Genomic DNA, 23,505 nt, shown 5'->3' with positions numbered 1-23,505 from the left:
TTCCCCTTGAATTTGTATCCTCCTTGGTTGATTCAGAGCTCTCTATTCTCTGCAGGTCACAGAGACAATAGAATGGCTTTGCAAGTCTTTCCACAAGCTACGGGTAGCTTCACTGAATTTCAGGAGCTTTGGCCTGTTTTCAAAGTGGAGTCCCTACATGACTGAAGTGAAGACGTTGCTGGAGTACCTCATGAAACGGCTTATTGATTCTGAGGTGGTCAATTTAGCACAGGAACCAGTAGGCAGCAGCAGAATTCTAGCAGGTAATGTGCATAAAGCAAATTATTTAAAGAGAGACATTGAATATCAACAATCTGGTGGTTTAAGATCTTCTATTGAAGACCTTTGCGCTTGCAAATACAGTAGAGGGCCCAGCCTTATAAAGATCTCAGCTTATGAGCTGTGAAATCATTTAGCTTAACTCCTAAGGAGTTTATCATCTCCCCAGAGCTGAGGCTCCATATGAGCCCAGTTATCAGGAGCTGCAGTCAGGGAACCCAGGGAACATAATTAACCCATACTTATCCAGAGTTCAGGAAATCCAGGTTGATCTGTATTTGGCATTTTTAAAAAAAACAGGGCGAGATATTGTGGGAGCACTTTGTCTTTAGTACTTCACATTGCAGGCATGCCGTATAACTTCTCCCCTCTATAGTGATGGGAGAAATCTAGATTTACTGCTGTGAGTTGTGTGTCCTAGTGCCAGATTCCCTTCAGATGCATATGTGCCGCTTCCACTGTTCTCAGAGAAAGAAGTGTGGCATTGTGATTTGAACACAGGAGTGGGAACTAGATTCCTTAGTTGTGACACAGACCCTTTTTGCCGTGAGCAAGTCCCTTTGGTCCTGTGATTCAGTTTATAAAAATCATGTTAATATTTACCTGATAGGGGTTGTGAGATTTAATGAGGTAATATCTGTGAAGCTATTGGAAAATATAAAGTACTTATTAATTTATTTCCAATCTTCATTTGCCCATGATTTAGTCTGGTTTTGCGCCCCTTTTGAAGGAAGAGGTTAAGATTTTTTATCCAGGTTTGGTGGCTATGTGTAATTTGGTTGCTACAGTTATACTTGAGAAACAAAGCTGTTTGTTTGTTTTTAGTGGTGCGGTCCTTGCATTCAACCATCACTGAGCTCTTTAAACCATGGATTCTGGTTTTAAATGAAGATGATGCCAGGTAAACACTAATGCAATTTTATTTTTCATAATTAAATGAACTGTTATTAAAGGGGTATTTTTTTAAAGTAGTAGTTTCATTGTAATCCTCTGTTTAACCAGCAAAGCTGTTTATAATTTAAAGTCATGGCATTGATCAATTGTGGAACTAATCAGTGAATTCATTAGAACACTGTTTTTTATCTTAATTTTTTTAAGGAATTGCACTTCACTAAGAAAAGTACTTGTTCAGAGTCCTCTCACTCATTCCAGTCAGTGTTGTGTTTGACTTGTGTTTCAGATAAAACCTGAAAAGACACCTAACTTACCATAAGTGTGTTTAAAAAAACAACACACAGTAAATGAATTACCTTAATCCGCTGTCCTACCCTTGCTTCATTCAGTCTTGGACCAGTGAAAAAGAAGTACTGCCAGGCTGAGGGACTAGGGGCAGTACTGAGAGCTAATAACTTGCTACTGTCAGGACAAAAAATATCTTGCCATAGAGGGACAATCCTTTCTGGACCTTGTACACTTGACCCAACACTGGTGTGGAACCACAGATGATAAAAAGAAAAATATGGATGTTGTCAATTAGTACTGGATACAGATTAAAAAAGTGGCTTCCAGATTCCTGCCTTCAGTTTCCATAATACAGATGTCTTCCACTTTTCAGCAAGAAACAGAAATGCCAATTGTAGTTAAAAACCATTATCATGAGTCAGCCCTCGCATTATACCTCCTGTGGGATGTGTGTTTTCAAATACATCTCAGAGTTTTCACTTGGGGAAACACTTCTCATATTAGCAAATTAGTGCGGTTTCCTTTTAAACCCCCAATCTTCGTTAGCTGTGAATGTATCTCCCGCATATAATTGAAAAGTTGACTATTGCTGGTGTATTCTGTAGCTTGGCACTTGTGAAAGAGATCTGGGAATGTTGGCTCAGGTGACTAGATAATACTGTGGACCTCAAGGGTCACTTTACTACAGTCCCATAATGCGTACCTGTTCCAAGCAAGGAACAGGTGAATGTAAATGCTTGGATTTGAATGGCGTGCACACACTTGTAATATTCCCATCCAGGGACAAGCTAGGGTGGCTTGTGCAGATATTTCTGAATTACATAAATGTTTATTACCTATGGTGGCTTGATAAATGCAGTGACACGACTTCATTGTTTGTGTTTTGAAGTAAACAGCAGTGCTACCCCTGGTTGGAGAGTGACACTCCTGTAGCCTCCAGCATGGTACAGTTGTTCACAGATTGCATATTGGTTTTACACCAAAGCTTTAAAGGTGGGTGAAGTCCAGATTTATGCACTCGTTGTTTCTATCCATTTGCACTTTCTGCCCTAGCAGCTCAAACAGTGTTTTGGGTGGATGTGTTTAGTGGGTATGAATTTCTAGCCAAGCTTATGTCTGTTATGAGAACTGTCCTCTAACTCGTTCATGAAATGAAAAGGGTTTTGGTGGCACGGACAGAGAGGAAGGGGTAGATTTTTAGAAAGGTTGGAGAGGACAAAGCAAAAAATTTTGGCAAAGGGCCTGGAGATGAGAAGAGGAGGAAAGGGAAATTTAAAACCAGCCACAAATATTTCTGGTTCCAATGGCAGATGCAGTTTGGGGAAAATCCTGTCTTGGTCCTGAATCATTAGGAGATAGTCTCAGACAGATATTTGTGCATTCTTGAACAGCCCAGTAGAGGGCACTCTGTGTGTTACAGTGCTCAGATCAGTTTTGAAATGTTCATTACTCACTTGAGAATTGGGAGGGTTCAGCATTAGTAGGGTGGTTCATGGGCACATGTCGTAAAGGTGGTAAAGCAGGAGGATTAATGGTGATCCGGGTGTTGTCATTGGTTGAGGGCTGGGAGTGAGAAGGGCTTTGGGCAGGGTTTGAGCAATTAGTCTTCCATGTTCTAGGATTCCTGGCAAGCCACTGGGGGTGAGAGAGGTCTTGGGTGTGGGCTGGGGCTACAAGGCACATGCATACGGGTACTGCTGGGCCTGAACTGTAACACCGTGGTATCTTACAAGGATATCCCAATTACATAGCCACAGAATAGATGGCAACAGCTCTAGGCAAAATAGGGGTTTTGTTTGTTTCAAAACTTTGTGTGTAACTTCTGCTGATGGAGGGTGCCTGACTGACCATCCTGAATACTTGCCTCCTCCATTTATCAACAGTGCCCATGTACTGCTACTGCCCGGACTGTAACCTTCCTGTCATTAGCCTGCTAATGTGTCTCAACCCCTGACCTGGAGGGGCAACCTAATCTCCAGGCTCATCCGTTCTTAGACGTGGCTGTTGAGATTGCAAACAGTGTTGCCATTTGTCATGGTGGTTTTTATGTACATGTAAATGCTTATCCACCAGCAATGGAACTGTCCCCACTAATTCATACTACATAGGCCACTAAACAGCCATCACACGGTAATAACTTGGGGTGGCTGCGCTGAGCTCAGACTGGTGACAATAGATATGAAGCAAAAATATGTTGTGATGCCTTTGATGGTTTCCAAATTCTTTAACAGTTTTGAAAGGATGCACAGAACGAGTTCACTACTTACAGAAAGAAGTGGTTTATAAGCAGGGATCCTAGTTTTCCATGATAAAATCCCAAAGTTTCCCAAGAAGAAAAACATAAAAATCTGTGTTTTTCTGCAATTAAAATGAAATGCTGAACTTTAGTTTCCCTAGCCACAATATGTATAGTTACCTATATATATTGTGGCTAGGAATCAGTAGAACACGATGTTTGATTGATATATTTCAGTTGTAAAACGTTGGAATGTTCCACTCACAGTGCATTGTTTCTTTACTGTTGATGGCCCTGCTGTTTCAGCTTCTTGTTTTTGTTTCTTTTCATTCAGTTTAGCGCTTTCCATGTGTTCTACAACTGTCTGCCTTTGAATGTAACCTACAGCCTTGCTGCATGCAGTTCAGAACAGCACATTACCATCCACATGAAATTTCTCCTTGCTAAGCTCAGTGACGTGGTCTTTAGGGGGTGATTTTTTTTTTTTAAAGTTTTGGGCATTTTTTTCATAACTTTAATTACTCGCATCTGGAGGCTGAAGTGAAATTTGAGATGCATTAAAACACAAACCCCTACATGCCATTGAGTAACCTCTATATGCCTGAAGCAGTTTATTGGAGTATGTTTAGCTATGTAAATTTAAAGTGCATTCAAAAATCAACCCCAAGAGGGGGAGGTTGTGCGCATTGAATAAGTGACACTGGTACTTTCAGTAAAATTTAGTTAATAGTTAATATGGTTTTATTTGTTCACAAAATGTAAAAACTAAAGATTCTTTTTAACAATGCAAATTCCTTTTGCCACGGAAAAACATGGATTTCTAGGATCCCTGATCACAACCCTTATTGTCCAATTAAGTTTTTCAGAGTGAGCGATGTTCAGGAGAAGAAGCACCTGAGTGATAGATTGAAATAAACAAAGCTTAGAAAATTGTCCTTTTTCTTTGAATGTTATGTCCATGGAAGAACTTGTAGAGTGAGTGAGTGTGTGTGTGTGTGTCCCCTTTATAGTCAGATTTGTCCATGTTTGGCTAGGTTTCCCTGGAGTTGTGTTTTAAATGGGCTGTTTCCTTTTAATCTAGATAAGTTGTTGCCAGGCTACCACGGGGCTCTCTGGTTACATCTGATGCATTATTGTGACTCATGCACAGGCCCCAAAATGCCAGAATTCATTCTCTATACTTTCCATGCTGAATTCAGCAGACTTCCATGGAGAGAGATGCACCCAGATCAGATGCTCATGGAAGAATTCTTTAAAGTAAGCACCTAATGCGTATTGAAATAAGACCATTTATACTTTAGTTAATTCCGTCTTTGAAATTAAATGGATGTCTGTTGCAGTTTATTTAGCCAGAGTACATCAATTAGGTTTATTGTAGAATCTGAGGGTTTACAATATATTATTTATAATTATTAATACTATAATAATTTATCAGTACAATACTACTGCTGTGGGATTCAGTTACATTGATGTATGGCCCTCAGTGGTACTATCTGAACTTATGGTATCTGAGCATCACAGTCTGAAAACATCCACTCAGTGTGCAGCGTTAGTCAAAAAAGTGAACAGAATGTTGGGAATCATTAAGAAAGGGATAGATAATAGGACCGAGAAAATATCATATTGCCTCTATATCAATCCACGGTACTCCCACATCTTGACTAGTGTGTGCAGATGTGGTCACTCCATCTCAAAAAAGATTATTGAAATGGGAAAAGGTTCAGAAAAGGGCAACAAAAATGTTTACGGGTATGGAACAGCTACCATATGAGGAGAGATTAATAAGACTGGGACTTTTCAGCTTGGAAAAGAGACGACTAAGAGGGTATATGATAGAGGTCTATAAAATCATGACTGATGTGGAGGAAGTAAATAAGGAAGTGTTATTTACTCCTTCTCATAACACAAGAACTAGGCTTCACCAAGTGAAATTAATAGGCAGCAGGTTTAAAGCAAACAAAAGGAAGTATTTTTTCACACAACACACAGTCAACCTGTAGAATTCCTTGCCAGAGGATGTTGTGAAGGCCAAGACTATAACAAGATTGAAAAAAGAACTAGATAAATTCATGGAGGATAGGTCCATCAGTGGCTATTAGCCAGGATGGGCAGGGTTGATGTTCCTAGCTTCTGTTTGCCGGAAGCTGGGAATGGGAGACAGGGGATGGATCACTTGTTGATTACTTGTTCTGTTCACTCCCTCTGGGGCGCTTGGCATTGGCCACTGCTGGAATACAGGATACTTGGTCTGAGCCAGTATGGCTGTTCTTATGTTCTTATCCTCAACCTCCTGGTGAGGTAGGGCAGTGCTATTATCCCCATTTTACAGATGGGAAACTGTAAAACATAGTGACTTGCACAAAGTGTCACAGGATGTGCTTGGTCGATCAGCAATTGAGCCCAGTTCTTCCATGGCAGCATGATGGGCAGTGGCCACAGCATACCAGCTGCCTAGCCATTGTCACCATGCAGTGAGGTATTAAACTTTCTAAGAATGATTTTGTCAGGTTGGCTCTAGGCTTTCAGGCATTTGCGCCGAGGACAGCTTATAAATGAATTTCTAGACAAGTAGTGAGCTTGAGAAAGAATATTAATCAAATTAGTGTTTATTTTGGTAATGTACTGAACCTTTCCCAAAAAATTGACTTCTCAATCACTTTGGGTTTATAATGCATAATTAACATGACTTTTTGGAAAATACGTATCAATATAGAGACAATGTGTGAAGTATCAATCAGTGAATTATAAACCAGTTTTTTGCTAACTAAAATGATGATCACCGTACTTCCATTCTCTAGTTGACTGCTTCTGATTTGCACCCTAAAATTGTGGTACATATAGAAGTGGAACTCCAGAATCTTTCCCCCAAGGCCTTTACTGCCTTCCTGTCGGTGTTGCATTGTCCGTGCACGTCTAAAATTGTTACAGAATTTTTTGGTCTTCCCCAAAGAGAGAAAAGCCAGTTGCAGTTTTTCAACTGAAAGTCCACAATAGCCTGAATATTGCCCCTGCATTTGAAATGGTCTGAATTTAGTCTACTGCGAAAGACATTTCTTTGACTGCGGTTTTGGGAGGGCTGAAGGTTATGCTTCCTTTATGATGAAGGGGTAGAAGGGAATTCTAGTAGATGACTGGCTGATTTGAGGTCCTGTTGAATGGATTATTTAAAGCTGCGGAGATTGAATTGCTTTATTAATGATGCTAGGGTGCCTAAAGCTATGGACAGCGTCTTTTTAGTTATTTAAATCTAAATAAATAAAGGTGCCTGTCTCTTTTCTCCTAGGTTGAAAGAGGCAGCCCAAAGAGTTGTTTCATTTTCTTGGGTTCTGTTTTATGTGATGTAAACTGGGTCAGCGTCCTGTCTGATGCCTGGAATCCCAAGCCCCATCCTGAAACACACCACATGATTGTCTGCTTGCTCTATATGGTAGTCCTGTTGGCAAAGGAGGAGCAGCTTATAAGCAAAGAGGTAATTTTGAAAAGGTTCAGAGATGGATCAGATTGCCTTGGGTTTGTCACAAACGTAAACAAAGCTTAGAATGCTAAGATTTCTGTGTGCTTACGGGGACCTATGCAGATGACATATGTGGAGATGGCAATTAGAAGCCACCATATTAATGGTTGAGGCCAGACAATGTGTCTGATAGGCTGTTGACAGAGTGGTCCGTCAGGTTTACAGAAATATACCTTGCATCCATTAATCTCTATGTTGTTTGCCATTATCAGGCAAGCAAGTGTACCATATCTAAGGCCTGCCTGAGCTGCAGCATACTGGTAAAAGAAATTCCATGAACTATGTCCAAACCTGGATCCATTGGGTCTGTCTATCTTAGATATGTATGTCACGCTGTCTGGAGTGGCTCTCAGCTGTGAGTGCCTGTCTCAGGGCAAACTGTCAAAAAAGAGGACAGACAGCCCAAACTGCTGGTGTTTTCTATAATTAGATTTCACCACAACCCACTGACAAATGGGAACTCCTGGATTACTACACTAGTCTTTCCATGGAGTCACAGACAGTCCATTCAGACTGTCCAGTCTGTCTTGCCACTGAGACAAACTGAACTTTGTGATACAAGTTCACTCAGACCAAAAATCACACCACATCAGGTTGCTCCCAGTCCCAAGGGACAGCCCAGATCAACTGGTACTCTAGATCTTACACCAAAGACAATGCTGGTAGCCAATTTCTATAGTAAACTAAGTACAGTTTTATTAGCTAAGAAAAGGAAATGAGAGTTATTAAAAGGTTAAAACAGGTAAAATATAAGTACATTGAGTAATTCCAAATGGTAGCAATGATGTAATAAACTGCCAGTTTCCCAAAAGTCTCTTCAGGGTACCCAGGTGACTTCTAGGGATCTCTACTTTTGCATCTGGTACACTTCCCTGTAAGAGTCCAAACAGTCCAGAGATGAAGGAGCTTTCCTTGAATCCAGACTTACAGCTTCTTCTCACAGACAGCAAGCTTACAGTGATGCTACCCAATGTGGGCTTTTCCTTTGATGTTTTGTTTTGTTGAATTGTACATAATAGTACATCAACTCCTGTTTCCTTTGCAATATGAGGTACAACACTAACACACATGCCAACAACCACTATTTTTCCGTCACTGCTGGAGTTTGTTTTTTAGGCTTTCGCTTGAAATATAAGATGATCATGGCAATGCTTGCATATGTAGCTATTACATAATTCCTTCTGCCTGTTGTGGTGTAGGAATTGAAGTATTTCTGAATACCAGTGAACTTGTGCTGTGTTCCAGAGTCATGTCCTAGCATGGTTGATGGTCTTGCCGCGTGCTCTCCTGCCGCTCGGTGCCCTTTGCCGACTCCAAGTTGATGGGCAGTGAGGAATGCATTTTGAGTCTATTTGACCTCAGGCCATCACACACACTGACCATGTGCTTTGAAATTAGTCTTTTTTCTGATGATAAAGCTCTTCATTTGCTTTTCACATGGCCTTAGTTACAGGTGTATATGTTATGTAAATGTTTGCTATTACATTATAACAGGACACAAATGATTGAAAACTATGCAAGTAACGATCCATTCATTTTCATTATGTTTAAACACCAAATACATTCATACATTTAACAATCACTTTGATCTATGCTAATACACAAGCGAATTAACCTGGCTCTGACCTGAGCCGGCATCTGGTCTGTCACTGTCACAACAGATATATATGGAATGCATCGGATGAAGTGAGCTGTAGATCACGAAAGCTTATGCTCAAATAAATTTGTTAGTCTCTAAGGTGCCCCAAGTCCTCCTTTTCTTTTAACATATATATGGTTCCCTTTAGCATAATGTCCTTTCAAAACGCAGGGAAGTGCTATTATGCCCATTTTACAGATGGGCAACTGAGGCACAAAGATCACATAGGAAGTGTTTAGTGGAACAGGGACTTGTAGCCAGGTTACCCAAGTCCCAGCCCAGTGCCCTAACCACTGGATCACTTCTCTCTTTTGAGGTAGCTTTCCAGTGCCCACAGTGGGACATCTTCATGTGAAGAGCCTGACTTACCCTGGTGTATTAAATAAAATTATTGCTTCACCCTGCTCCCCATGGCCCCTGTAAATAAGAACATTTCACTGGTTAGGGCCTTTCTGTGAGAATAAGGACTGAAAATACCCTTAGCTATGTTGTTTCAGTTTAATTCAGACTGGACTTCTATACTGTGTTGCATGTGGCATGATAACCTCTCTGTGAATTGAATTTTACAGTTTTTAATGTAAATGCATCCAGAGCTTGTGGGAGAGGGGAGGCATGTTAGATGAATCCAGATAGATATATCTGGTTCCAGGCCTTTCTAATGAGGAGTCAGCCCTCTACAAGGAAGCAGGCTGCTGTATTTTCTCAAGCAGGGAATGATTAACAGACATGTGCTACTCCTAAATGTAATAAACAGCCCTCCCTGGAGTACAGCTAAGAGATTTGAAAGCATAGTAATGTTTTGTGTATTGCTTAAGGGGAAGTTGTCCTGGCATAGGAAGTGGTTGTAAGAAGCAGTGATCTAGCTGCAACTGAGCCTCCAGTGACCTTTTAGGGGTTGTAAAAAACCAAATAAACTCAGACTATCAGGGTTGGAAGGGACCTCAGGAGATCATCTAGTCCAACCCCCTGCTCAAAGCAGGACCAATCCCCAATTTTTGCCCCAGATCCCTAAATGGTCCCCTCAAGGATTGAACTCACAACCTTGGGTTTAGCAGGCCAATGCTCAAACCACTGAGCTATCCCTCCCCCTAAACATACTTGTCCCCACCACTGAGTCTTTATCTCACTCCTCCAGGTGATCCTTCCCTAATAGCCATGGAAGGCTCTTCCTAGAGAGGCTGCCCTTCTCCCCCATGTAAAAATCTATAGGAGCTCTTTTCATTTTCCTGTATGATATTTAAGTACAATTAGCTTGAACTGCTGCTGCCCACATCTGCATCTATCCCTGGTCAGCCTAGGGCTGTTCAAAACTGGAGAACAGTATTAAGCAAAGACCTAAACCTGTGGTGCAGGAACCCAGACATAATTGCCAAGGAGCATAAAACAATCAGCATCCTGTTTAAACCCAGATACACTCTGATTCTGTACTTTTATAGCATGACATAAGCAAATTGAATCAGTCATCAGCATTCTTTACATTTCCTGGAATATTATGTATAGCCTTCTCCGTATAGCTGCTTCTGCAAACATTTATTTCTTACCATAAAACTCTCCCTTCCCTTCTGAACATACACATGGAGAGGCTATGTAACTATAGCAACAGGTCAGGGTGATACAGCGTTCCCGAGGCCTGATTCGTCTCTGTGCCAGCTTGACATTGGCTGTGGCTCCTCATTGGGCAGAGATTGCAGCACCATCTGAATATTTTTGTAACCAGCTGCCTCTGGCTGAGCTTATTCCACCTGTCGTCAGAGAACTATCCACGATGACTCCAAGATCTTGCTCCTGAGTAGTTGTAGCTAATTTAGCCCCCATCTTATTGTATGTAGAGTTGGGGTTATTTTTTCCAATGTGCATTACTTTACGTTTATCCACATTAAATTTCATTTGCCATTTTGTTGCCCAGTCACTTAGTTTTGTGAGATCTTTTTGAAATTCTTCACAGTCTGCTTTGGTCTTAACTATCTTGAGCAGTTTAGTATCATCTGCAAACTTTGCCACCTCGCTGTTTACCCCTTTCTCCAGATCATTTATGAATAAGTTGAATAGGATTGGTCCTAGGACTGACCCTTGGGGAACACCGCTGGTTACCCCTCTCCATTTTGAAAATTTACCATTTATTCCTACCCTTCGTTCCCTGTCGCTTAACCAGTTTAGATAAGCGGGAAGATCCTTTCATGGATTGAGATACACTTGTGTATAATGTGTGACACCCCCAAAAAGCTTTTCCTCCCACCTCCAGGGGACTCGGTGTAAAACCCATTAGAGTAAGGTTCATTAGCATCTGAACTATTTTCTCCCCTTAGAACTTTCATGTGACTTCTTTACCTGAATGACAAGTTCTGATTTGAGTCCTTTGTTCCTGAGAGTGTCCTAAAATGGACCCAACATGTCTGAATTGTTAGATCTGTATTAAAATTATAATTGTAACATTCTTGTCCATCTGATTTCATTTGGGTTATTTCCAGGTCATTAGGGTATTAGATTGTACTGAGTTAACTGCAATTGAGAAACCTAGGAATATTCAATCATTCTGATTTATAAGTAAATTCACAATGAACTAACTTTGGATAGTTCCATTGTATTAGGAGAATCTTTGTGGCTGCAGCTTTCTTGGAGTGGAACGTTTTGGGAATTTCATAGGTGGGAGGAGGGAAGAAGTTGAGAGAGAGAGAGCTTGAGAGAGAGTGTGTGTGTGTGAGACCAAATGATGGGACACCTGGGTTCTGTTCCCGCCTCTGTCACTGACATATGTTATCTGACCGGTGTGACCTTAGGGAAATCAGGTCATGTCTCTGTTTGTCCATTTGCCCTCTTACAGTTTCCTATGTGTTTAGATTGAAGCTCTGTTCATGTTATTGTGCCAACACATTGGCCTGCTAATTTTGGTTGGGGCTTTCAGATGCCACTGTAATACAATAGTACGTACAAATACAATGAGTATTATTTTAGTACAATGAACTATTAAAGCCACACTGCTAGCAGTCAGCTGTTTGGTGGATTTTTTATTACACTCTGCATCTCTAATCTAAACGTTGTGGATTGATCTCTCCATAAGTTTCCAATATTTAGTATTGTGAGTGTTCATAGAAAGGAATTTAAAAAGTAATTTGGTTTTTTTAACTTCAGGAATCGCCACTGATTAACCTTCTTGGACAGACCTGCTCTCTTCCATGGCAACTTGTGCGCATTGCATCTTATCAAAGCATCATCAGCTACTTTAGCAGCCACTATCCTCCTTCCATCATCTTAGCCAAGGATTCTGCAGCTGACCTGATAGTGAAACTCTTAAAAGTTTCTGCAGGCTTTGGTGCTTCTTCCGATAGTCATGTACATCTTGTAAGTATGACTGGCAGTTCCTCTGGACTGTTCTTGATCATCTTCTAGTTGTCTTGTTGAGGTTGTGATGAGTCATGTGGTCATCTGGTCCATGAGAATAGAGCTAAGTGTGCCAACTCTTTTAAATTTTAATAGGACGCAACACTAAAATGCCAAGCATATATTCACCAGGTGGTTCAGTTTCTCATCACCCTGGAACAAAATGGAAAAATAACTCTTTCGGTATTGGAACAAGAAATGTCAAAGCTCTTAGACGATATTGTCATCTTTAACCCTCCAGGTTGGTTTGAAGGAAATGTCATGTTTTTTACAGTTGTCAAAACATATTATTTATAGAGTTAGGCTAGTTACAGATACAGATAATTTTTGAACTATTTCATGCATTTACAATACATGCTATATTTCTGAGATGGGCATTGGACCTCTGAGGATTTATTGACCATGTAATGAATGTCCCTTGGAAAGTATCTTGGTTTTGAAGAACACGTATGCGTTCTCACACAGCTGAAGGGGAGAGAATTCCCTCTCACGCTCATCAGCCAAACGAAAGAAGGTCCTTGGGTGTAGGCGATTTGGAACGGGTGGTGGAAGAGCCCTCCTTTTAGCAGCTGAACAGCATGTTGTCATGTATCAGCTTTGTCAGACACTTGCTAGTTAGAAGCTGGCTGGAGGGGGGCCGGGGGAAAGGTGCAGCTCCCTTAGCAGCATCCAATGACAGCACATTCCCATTTCACAGCACCTGGGGTAGGGAAGGCCAGACTTCTCACAAGAGCATTGCCCCAGGGCCTTGCTCATATGGAATTCTCTCTTTTTTTGGTCATCATTTGGTTCATTAGGTGTCTGGTAAAAATTTTTACAGCCGGGTCTAAGTGGCTGTGGCCTTGGCAAAGTCATTTAACTTCTTAGCCTCCATTTCGCCATTTGAACTATGGTGACAGTAATACTTCCTTGCAGCGGGCTGTGAAGATTAATGAGTTAGTTATTCAGTTTATAAAAATAGTATTAAAATACTTAATTTCCATTTAGTAATGTAAATTGTTGAATTAAATTGTGAAAAGTGCCATCTTTATATAAGGATTATAAGAACTAAGCATTATAATTACATGTTTAAATTGCTTTAAAGAAAATTGTTTTAAGTGGTTGCTGTTTAAAGGGTCCCTATGAAATAGAATAGGCATTATGAAAAGAGATTCAGGGTCTGAATATGAAGCAAGGGGTTCAGCTGCTTAGATTGGCAAGATTATCTGGATAATCTAGTATTTTGGGAAATGCCGTGGGACTGCTAAAATCTCTAGGACTCCTCTGGTCATATTTGAAGTGATCAAACGGCTGTAAGGTGTTCATTAACTTTATTTTATAACCAAGTTGGGTTGAGTGGTAGCCCAGTAAATGTCCGTCCCTCCTCCCCCTTAAATAATAGTAGCACGTAGAGGCCCCAACTGAGATCAGGACTCTGTTAGAGTGAGGTACTGTACAAGTATATAGTTGTAGGGCCTAGCCTGAAATGTCTAATTCGGCAAGACAAAGTGGATTCTTAGGAAGGATTATCATCTCCTTTTTATAGATGTAGAACTGAGGCACACAGTGAATAAGTGGCTTGTTCAAGGTCATACAGGAAGGCTATTGCAGTGGCAAGAATTGAACCCAGATCTCCTGAGTCCCAGTCCAGTGCCTTAAACACAGGACCATCCCTCCTTCCTTCTTTCATTTTATTTTCACACCTGACTTATTCTTACTGATATTTTTTTCTTTGACTTTCAGACATGGATATGCAAACGCGTCATATGGCCCTCAGTAGTCTCTTTTCAGAAGCGCTGATGATGATGAATAATGCTAGCATCACAACAGCAGAGTCGCTACGGGGTATCTTACAAAACTGGATCAACACCAAAGTGCATGGCTTGCTAGTGATGCCCCTGTTAACAGCAGCATGCCAGAGCATGGCCTCGGTCAGACATATGGCGGAGACTACGGAAGCTTGTATTACAGCTTACTTTAATGAAGGTAAGAGAGAACCTCTCATTCTGTCACTTATGCCAAGTTCTGAGCTAACATTAAAGATCACCCTTGAAATGTCCACTAATTAATTGCTAGGTTAGAGCTCCTTATAGCCTCAGGCTACTCAGTAATAGCTTTAACTTGGTTTTAATTTCATAATCAGACCTTCTTTCCTGAAGTACGTTGTTGACGTTACTTACTGTGCTCCGTGTAGGTATCTGCAGTAATACACAGTCAAGTAGGTTATGGACAGTGTTGTTGCTTATTTTTGAATTTCTTTGGTTGTATGTTTTACAGTCTTAATGTAATGATTTCTTAGAGTTGTTTCCATCCACACATCACTTTCTGATACTGTCTGGATTTACCTGATGGCTACTGTCTCTTTCTAGCTGAGGGGAATTAAATGACTCTTCCTATGTATTCTAGTCCATCCTGTTATGGAAAAGTCATACAGAATTTAATAGAAAAGGATAGATTTTAAAAACAGTCATGTAAAATTTAATACAAATTTTATGATGTTTGGTAGAATTCTGTGGGATGGTTATAAGAAGCCATGTAGAGAGGATCATGTTCTCTCTAATTGTGTAGGTTTTTGGAGTGATTTCTATGGAACTATATATCTATTTCTGCCCCAGTCAATTCTGTAAGATTTTAGCCTGCCCAAGGGAAGTGTTTGAAGCCCTATCACTGGGACTTATAAAATTAATACTGCTGTAACACCAGCAAATGTACTTGGTTGTATGGAGATTGACGAGATAACCTAATAGGTCTTTTCCATCTTTAACCTCCATGATTCTCTGACAAACTGATGATTTGGAAAATAGCTGCCAAAGTATGAATTACTTAATTGAAAGGAACATAAACAAGCAGGTTAGGTCGAACGCTTTACCTTGTCCTAAAACTGTTTTAACGTCCTGTCCTTTCTGTATTCTCTTCTCTCCCTTTGTTTTAAGAATTTCCTCTCAACCAGGATTTAGGCTGGGGCCCTATACTTGCCTCCCTTCAAGTTCCTGAACTCACAATGGAAGAATTTCTGCAGGAATGTTTATCCTTGGGAAGCTACCTGACCCTCTATGTCTACATGCTGCAGCGTTTAAACACTGAGCAGACTCTGACCAATGAAATGAAAATGCTGCTAACTCTTGGCAAATGGCTAGAGCAAGTGTATCCAAGGTATTTAAAGTTTGATTCAGTACAGTCATTCTTTCTGGTATAGGACTATATTCCAGGCTTTCTAATTCCAGCTCTGCCACTGTTTCTTGAGCAAGTCATCTTGGCCTACATTTTCAGATGTCCACTAATTTAGAATATGTTACATTCTCAGCCCTGGTCTACACTAGGGTGTGGGTCAACCTAAGATACGCAACTTCAGTTATGCGAATAGCGTAGCTGAAGTCAGCGTATCTTAGGTCAACTTACCTGGCCGTGAGGACAGCGGCGAGTCGATCGCTGCCACTCCCCCATCGACTCCGCTTCCGCCTCTCGCAAGCTGGAGTTCTGGAGTGGACGGGGCGCACGTTCGGGGATCAATTTATCACGTCTAGACAAGATGCGATAAATCGATCACTACTTGCCGATCCGATGGGTAGTGAAGACCTGCCCTCAGTGTTCAATGTGAGATGCTTGGGGCCTGATTTTTTTATAAGGTCCTGAAGCTAATACGGGAACTTTGGGGGAAAAAATTCAGGCCCGAGTATTTCCAACTGGGCACCCAGTATTGGTGGGCACTTTTTGAAAGTGGAGGTCTTCATGTCCCTGCATCCCTGTAAAACATAGATTAAACCTGAACAGGAAGAGAATTGACTGTTGTTTGTAAAGAGCTTTGAAGCTGTAAAGTGCTATGGTGTACTGTAAGTGCTGTTTATTAAAATACAAATAGTGCTGGTGTATAATGCACTAGCAAGTATTACATGCTGATCAACAGTTCTATCCAGAATGTCGCAAATCTATTGGCTGGTAAATGCCTCTACGTTTCAGTGGCAATAAGGGCAAAATTTTCTTGATTAAAAAGTCTTGTTAGGAAAATGTATGCTCTCCTGTTTGCAATTCAGATCTCTTGGCTGTCTGATGACTGTAGTACCCTCCAGCTCTATTCACTTGATTGCCAAAGTGCGGAGAGACAGCAATCTGAAAAAGGCTGTTTTGGTACCTTCTCCAATGCTAAAAGCTTGCCCCAAGATTGCTGCAGGGTTTTTGGTGGTAGAAGGACTGGGTAGACGTTATTGGAGCACTGCCTGTTGCAGATATCTTGTGCTGATGCTTTCTGTGGAATATCTGAGTTCATTAACCTTGGGTGTGACTTCAGACCGTTTGGTTTTAAAACAATCTTTAAAAATATCCACAGAGGAACTTGTGCTGTGTGCCTTGCTCAGCAGAAGCCTTCAGTGTTTCCACTGCTATACAATGAAGTGGAAAGTTTTAAAATCATGGTTAAAACACAAAATCTACTGCTTCTCAGAGAATCAAATACCTGTAAACAAAGCCAAGATCAAAGAACAATGGGCCTGACTCCCCAGTCCGTTACACCAGATTTTATACCATTTATTAATAAATTTAAGGGCAGAAGGAGTCATTGTGATAGTCTAGTTTGACCTCCTCCATAATACAGGCCTTTGAACCTCCCCCTTTAACTTCTACATCAAGCCCATATTTCACTGGAGTTATTCCAGCATAAAGACTAGTGTATCTAAATGTCCTTCACAAACTTGTCAACTAAACACCTCACTGGGCTGGTGGGCACAGGGACACTTCGCAGTACCACAGGCTTAAGAGATGTTGGAATAGAAGGAAGATCAGTTTCTAAGCATTGTTCTTTCATCTACCAAAAGCTCAGTGAAGGAAGAGGCAAAGCTGTTTCTTTGGTGGCATAAAGCCCTGCAGTTATCCTTACTCCAAACGGAGCAGAATGACGCCGTCCTGATTGAATCAGTCATCCGGATATTGCTCTCAATACAGGGCAGGCAGAATCAGCTGGCTGAGGAGAGACTGATGTCTGGAATATTGGGTGTTATTGGTCTAGGCAAGAAATCTCCTTTGTCACCCAGGTAAGAATTTAGGAAGGAGTGCTCTGATTGAGAAGGCACGTATTTTGAAAATACTTGCTCAAATCCTATGCACGTTATGAATGGATGGAACTAAGCTCTGAAGTTGGGTTAGGAATCCAAAGTTCCTGAAGGTTTGGGGGTCGTCTTGTTTTGGCCCATTATAGGGAAACAATGGGGTTTGGGATTGCATTAAGATCTGAATGTAAACTTTCCCATAATTTGTGCTGGAGAGAGGGGAAGTTGGGAGTTCTGGTTTGGTGCCATTTCTAGTTACGTTTGCAGAGAGATCTATCAAAGAGAATACTTGCCTGGCTTTCTTTTACCTTGTCTCTAGCAGTCAACTGTCTTGCATGTCTTACATTACCAGCATGTGTATATTCATGTTCCGCTCTGCCTTTCCTATATTATCCTGTATGTGTTGGAAAACATGTGAGAGTGGTTCAAAGAAACACCAAACTTTGCGTGTTATGCAGTTTCCTTCCTGAAGAGATGGATAGGAAGCTTGGTAATAAGAGAAGAAAAAGGAATTCAACTGAAAAATGAAAGGGAAACTAATCCAAACCAGAAATATTTGTTTCTAGTTTGGCCCGGATCCAGCAAAGCACTTGAGCATGAGCATAACTTTAAGAATGCGAGTAGTTTCTTTTGGGTGAAATCCTACCCCCATGGAAACCAAAGGCTAAGAATACAATTCTGTCACAGAGGTCATGGATTCTGTGACTTTTTGGGACCTCCATGACTACTTCCAGGGCAGGGCTGGAGAAGCTGTCAGCCCCGGGGCCACTGGAGCAGCAGCAGGGGTTGGGTCAGCCCCACTGCAGCTGGAGCAGTGGTGGTCAACCCCAGGGCCGCCCCACTGGGACTGGAGCGGCCGTGGGCTGGAGTGGCTGCCGGAGATCAATCCCAGCATCACTCTGACTATTAGTCTTCCCTTAGGGTATTTTTTAGTGAAAAGTCAGGGACAGGTCACAGGCTTCCATGAATATATTGTTTATTGCCCGTGCCCTGTCCCTGACCTTTACTAAAAATGCAAGTGACAGAATCTTAACCTTACCAATGGCAAAGCTCCCATTAAGCTGAGTGGGGCCAGGATTTCACCTTTGGATTCCAGTAATAAACATCTGAAAATGCACAAAAGATGTAAGTACAAAGAATTAAAAGAAGTGCTTTGGGGTGATCTGAGGATATAATTAGGGACCAACGAGATCTCCAGTTTATTTGTTAATTTATATTATACTGCAAGAGGTGCATTGCATTAAAAAAAAAAAAAAGTAGAAAGATCGCTCACCTGGTTTAGTGCAAGAAATAATAGGGTGATATTTTTGACATGTCTAATCCTAATGCTTAGTAACATCTAAATTTTACATCAATTTCTCTCTTCCTCTTGACACTTAAGGTTCCGGGTGGTTGCCCGCAGTATGTCAGCCTTCCTGTCAGTGCAGATTCCTCAGGAGAATCAAATCCGTCTGAAGCCTGGTTCAGAATTGCAGCTCTCACAGAAAGCCCAGCAGGTAGTGTGCCAGCCATTGATTTCACTGAGCATCCTGTGTCTCTGTATTGGCTAATCAAGTTGCAGTGTGAGGCTCATGGGAATCGTTACAAACAATGTATATTAAGCCTACCTTCTCTGAAATGCCTGATATCAGTGAGAGCGAAATGTCCGTCCTAATTTGGCCCTCAATGCTTTCCCCCTCTTTATATCTGGGTCTAAATTCTGAATGTCAAAAGCAATTAGTTGATCTTATCCTTGTAACTTGAGGCACATTTGTTTGTATCACAAACTACTGCACTATTGGATATAACTTGGCAAGACTGCTAGCATGTATTTGAGAGAGCAAGACTAAGATACTTGAGGTGATCTAGGCGAGGGCAGGGAGTTGTATAGGCAAAGCTGGTTGCACAGCTACCCATGTTGTTTGGCAGGAATATTTTGTCACATTAGAAATCTTAAAACACACCGCTTTCAGTGAAATAGTAAGCTCAATACACTGAGTAAGAAATAATGGAAACTAGATAACAGAAGGAACTGGAAAATATACTCTTTGGCAGTGAGGCGAAGGAGAGGAGTGAACACTTTTATCAATGGAACATCGATTTCCAGTATTTTGTGTGTTTCTTAAACTTTGGATCAAAAATAAACTTTTCCAATATCTTCAGAATACAAAAGGTGTCAATAAAAAGCAGACAGGAAAGGGTTAAGTTCTTCTGAGGTCTTGTCTGTATAGACAAGATTCACTGGCTTAATTAAAAGTGTGATTTTTAAATTGAATTAAACCGGTGCATACCTCTGTGTGGTCTCTCTCTCATATCTCTATTTAAGAGGGGCGTATTTCAGTTTAACTGATTCCTCATTGTCTAAGCTAAATAAGACTGGTTTAAATCCAAACAAGAGTGTCTGTGAAGCCTTTTGTACCAATTTAACTTAACTGGCTTAAAATTGTTTCTTTGGGTAAATCAATGCAACTTTTTCATGTCCACGATAGCTGAGTTCAGGAACATTGGGACCCAGCAACAGCAGGTAGAAGGGATAAAAAAATGTCAGCCTTCACTTTAATATATTCCCTTTAAAGGATTTTATTCAGGCTATGTTTAGCCCAACATTTTAAGTTTTGTGAATACAAACCTTTAAATGACTCAGACAACAGAAAAACATCCCCCTGCAGAGTGTTTGCAATCCGCACATCGCAGCAATGCTAGTGCATGAGAAGCTGACAGCGGAATTAACCAGAAATGAAAGCGAAGCTGACTACTCTCTTTTCCTTCTTTGGTATGAGTGAAAAGTAAATGAGGTTAGAATCATAGTATCTCAGGGCTGGAAGGGACCTCAGGAGGTCATCTAGTCCAACCCCCTGCTCAAAGCAGGACCAATCCTCAATTTTTGCCCCAGATCCCTAAATGGCCCCCTCAAGGATTGAACTTGCAACCTTAGGTTTAGCAGGCCAATGCTCAAACCACTGAGCTATCCCTCCCTCCCATTCAGAATTCTTCCAGCTTTAATTAATCACTGGTGTTAGTGCTAACTTAGGTTAGGGATTTCTTTTTAACATTATTTTTATCCTGACAATGTTGGGCAGAAACAATGTATATACTTACATGGAAATCATGGGAACTGATAAGAACATTGTGAAGTGAATTGCAAGAGTACTACGAGCTGTATTTGATGTGTTTTTCCCCAAAGGTTAACTCTTTAGTGCCTGATGTAAATATAAATGGAATGCCTATTAAAGAACCACAGTGAAACTTAAGACAGGGTATTTGTTCCTATCCCCCATAGAGAGAGAACAACATTGGCATATGTAGTGTGAATCTAATCTGCTGATACTGTACTATACAAAATGTGCATGTTGAATATTACACGATCATGGGAGCTTGTTATACAAATATTTGTATAAAACCACTAGGTAGATGCGGGGTCAGATTCTCAAGTAGTGTAAATCAATATAGATCCATTGCAGTAAATGGAATCACATTTGTTTACACCCGCTAATGATCTGGCCCATGAATTATAACTGCAGAAAATAGGGACAGAATATACTTAGCTAACTTTAATTTTTTTCCTGTATTTGTAGGCACTGAATACCCTTGAATCTATGGCATCAAACAAACAATATATGGAGTATCAGGAACAGCTCTCCCAGGCATCCCAGTTTATCAAGCACCCAGATCATTGTCTTCAAGATGGAAATAATCTCTTGGCTCTCCTTGTGAACACTCTGTACCCAGAAGTGCATTACTTGGACATGATACGATAGCAAGCACTGAGATCACCAGAAACCTTTTTACAGTTTTGGCTTTCTCCAGTTTATGTTCAAAGTTGTTATTGCACAAGTAATTTTCACTTGGAGAGTTGTACTTTATATAAAAGGGGGAGCCTGGGTGGGAAATGTCCACGGGCATGTTTTCACCTCTCGGGGTTTTTTGTTAAGTTCTTAACTTACTGCTTTAAGTGGAGTCACTCAATTTCTATCTGGTGGAAACACTTGAATGGCTTCCCGTGTATAGTACAATCTAAAAGGGTAATTGAGAATAGATATGTGAATCCTTTGAGAGGATGTAGCTTGTCCTTGTCTTGTATACAGCAGTTGTTTTTTTGCTTTGTGCCTTTTTCTTCTTCTGAGACTTCATTGCTTGGGCCAATCCAAATGTCAGGATTGCGTGTAAGCAGAGTTTTGAACCACTGTTTAACCATTGCACCTCTAAAAGTTATCAACCTACCTATTCTGAAACTTGGAAACTCACTATATCCATGAATATAGTGTCTCTTTAAAAATCGCACAGACCTCTGCAGTTGAATGTGACTTTTACGTTTCTTTCCACCCCTCTAAGCAGTAGCTGAAATTTTAACTAAGCACTTGAGATTTTTCCCAAGTTCCAGAAGTTACTGAATCTGATTCCATATTGTTTGCTAGAATGAACCATTCATGTCCATGTTGCTTCTATTATAAAGACAGATAAAGTCAAGAACTGAGTTTCTAGATGTAGATGGGAAAATAGCCAATGGTATTCATGTTAGCTCACCAGTTCCTCAGTGCTGCTGAAGGAGACTGGTTGTTTTATGGCTGAATTGACCAGCATGGAGACTATTGTGACTTTCCTTCCTCACTAGTTGGGTATCTTGATATTGGAGATGACACTATGAGAAGTGACCTACTCTGTGTTGAATTTGGGGATTCCTTCTTAAAATTCTGTTACCAAGGTGTGAACCGTGGGCCTGTAAATTTGTCAGTTTAATTATCATAATCTTTGTTGCCTTCTTTGAGAGCATTAATGAAAGGAACATGTAATAAGAAAGCAGAGAACAGGTCTTCCCAGCTGTGTTTATATGGCTCTGTGGCCATTTTATTTGCCGCTGTAGGATCTGATGTGTTCCAGATGGCCTTAAAGTTCTGTAGCCATGGTCTGTGAATACCTCAGGATTTTTGCAAAGGAACCATGATATCTTTTTCCCAGCTATTACTCAGTGCCTTTATGTTTAGGACACACTCACATTTTAAAACACTTAGCTCTGGTCACCAATAAAGGAAAAGTTCTACCTACAACCTCTTCCATAATTGATCATCAGCACATTCGCCAGTATTGCACTTAAATATAGTTTTAGTGTTAGAGAACAAACCAGTTACTGAATGACTCACTTGTTTTGTGATTTCCCTTTCTCTTCTTGCCAAATTATGTAAACCATGTCAGTTGAGACTTCAGACAACACCTATTCTCCAATTGGTCTTGTAGTTTTGTTCTCTGTATACCAGCCCATATTTGCTATGTCCTTTGTTTTGTGCATCAGCCAACCATCACTCTGCATGTTTTTAACAGACCCATTTGAGAACTTTGCAACTGGAAAAATAAATTCTACTGCTTTTTTCATTTAGGCTTAAGGCACTGGTTTTAGCGCTTTAGTAGAAGTAATGTTATGCATCAGTTGTGTAAAAAATGTGAAAACACAGGACTATTCTAGATATAGATATATATATATATGACATGCAGGTTTTAAAACCATTGTGTCAGCACTTGAGTTTTTACAGATGGTGAATTTATAATGTACTAGGCCTGCAAAGACCAGATGAAATAAAAAAAAAAAAAGGAAAATCAAGTAGCTCCTGGTAAAGGTCCCAATAATTCCATTGAGCCACAAGAAACAGCCATATTATCCCACACTTGGGAGATGACGGTATCGTCTGGGTGTCTGAAGTCTTCAAGTTAGGTTAGTTGCCTTTCCTGACTCTATTCCTTGTGTGCCCATTGCACTAGCATGTTATATGATTGGCAGAGGTCCTAAGAGGCCCAGGAGGAGTATGGCAAGAATGTTGCTTTTTCTTCATGGTAATATTTATTACAATTTTGGAAATAAAAGCTGTTCGAAGTTAATTTTGTGCACTTCTGATCCCTATATTTGTGGCTTTTGGAAAACTTGAACTGTGTCCATTGCAATAAAGTGAATGGTCTGCTGGACTACAACCTAATTTCTGTTAAGAAAATGAAGACTGGAAAGGCAAATTCATTGATCCCTTCTGGCCTTGGACTCTTTGGGACCATCTAGTCTGACCTCCTGTATAGCACAGGCCATAGAATTTGTAGAGCAGATTGTGACAGGTTGGACCCCTCTTCCAGGGTGCCACCTGATGTATTGGGGTCCCACTGAGCCCACCTGTACCACCAGCCTGGGCTCCCTCATCCTGTCTTACAGGTAGGAACACACCCAGCTGTAGAATCACACAGTCTCTGCAACCAGCTCTGTGTGGAAGACTCAGCTCGGTGAATTGCCCAGCACTCAGGTGCA

The 23,505-nt window shown here is 40.8% G+C and overlaps 1 protein-coding gene and 1 pseudogene across 6 annotated transcripts in view; one reads left to right on the top strand and one right to left on the bottom strand.

Annotated features, from left to right (window-relative positions):
- The window catches only part of EPG5 (ectopic P-granules 5 autophagy tethering factor), an 84,728-nt gene extending 61,551 nt beyond the window's left edge, over positions 1-23,177 (top strand). For 3 of the 6 annotated variants that reach the window (XM_073343446.2, XM_073343445.2, XM_073343450.2), the window contains 12 exons: positions 56-263; positions 1,105-1,180; positions 2,351-2,454; positions 4,779-4,954; positions 6,981-7,166; positions 11,980-12,189; positions 12,325-12,469; positions 13,951-14,193; positions 15,141-15,360; positions 17,016-17,231; positions 18,628-18,742; positions 20,801-23,177. In XM_073343446.2, coding sequence (XP_073199547.2) covers positions 56-263; positions 1,105-1,180; positions 2,351-2,454; positions 4,779-4,954; positions 6,981-7,166; positions 11,980-12,189; positions 12,325-12,469; positions 13,951-14,193; positions 15,141-15,360; positions 17,016-17,231; positions 18,628-18,742; positions 20,801-20,983 — 2,082 coding nt within the window. In that variant the 3' untranslated portion in view covers positions 20,984-23,177. Of the gene's footprint in view, positions 1-55; positions 264-1,104; positions 1,181-2,350; positions 2,455-4,778; positions 4,955-6,980; positions 7,167-11,979; positions 12,190-12,324; positions 12,470-13,950; positions 14,194-15,140; positions 15,361-17,015; positions 17,232-18,627; positions 18,743-20,800 lie in introns of those variants that run through there. The other 3 variants (XM_073343447.2, XM_073343448.2, XM_073343449.2) reach the window with 3 other exon arrangements.
- Positions 8,250-8,475, bottom strand: LOC140912010 (ATP synthase F(0) complex subunit k, mitochondrial pseudogene; annotated as a pseudogene).
- Positions 23,178-23,505: the final 328 nt, after the last annotated feature.

Source organism: Lepidochelys kempii, chromosome 5 (genome assembly GCF_965140285.1).
Source record: "Lepidochelys kempii isolate rLepKem1 chromosome 5, rLepKem1.hap1, whole genome shotgun sequence".
Lineage (NCBI taxonomy): Eukaryota > Metazoa > Chordata > Testudines > Cheloniidae > Lepidochelys > Lepidochelys kempii.
This window is presented reverse-complemented; position numbering and strand designations above follow the sequence as displayed.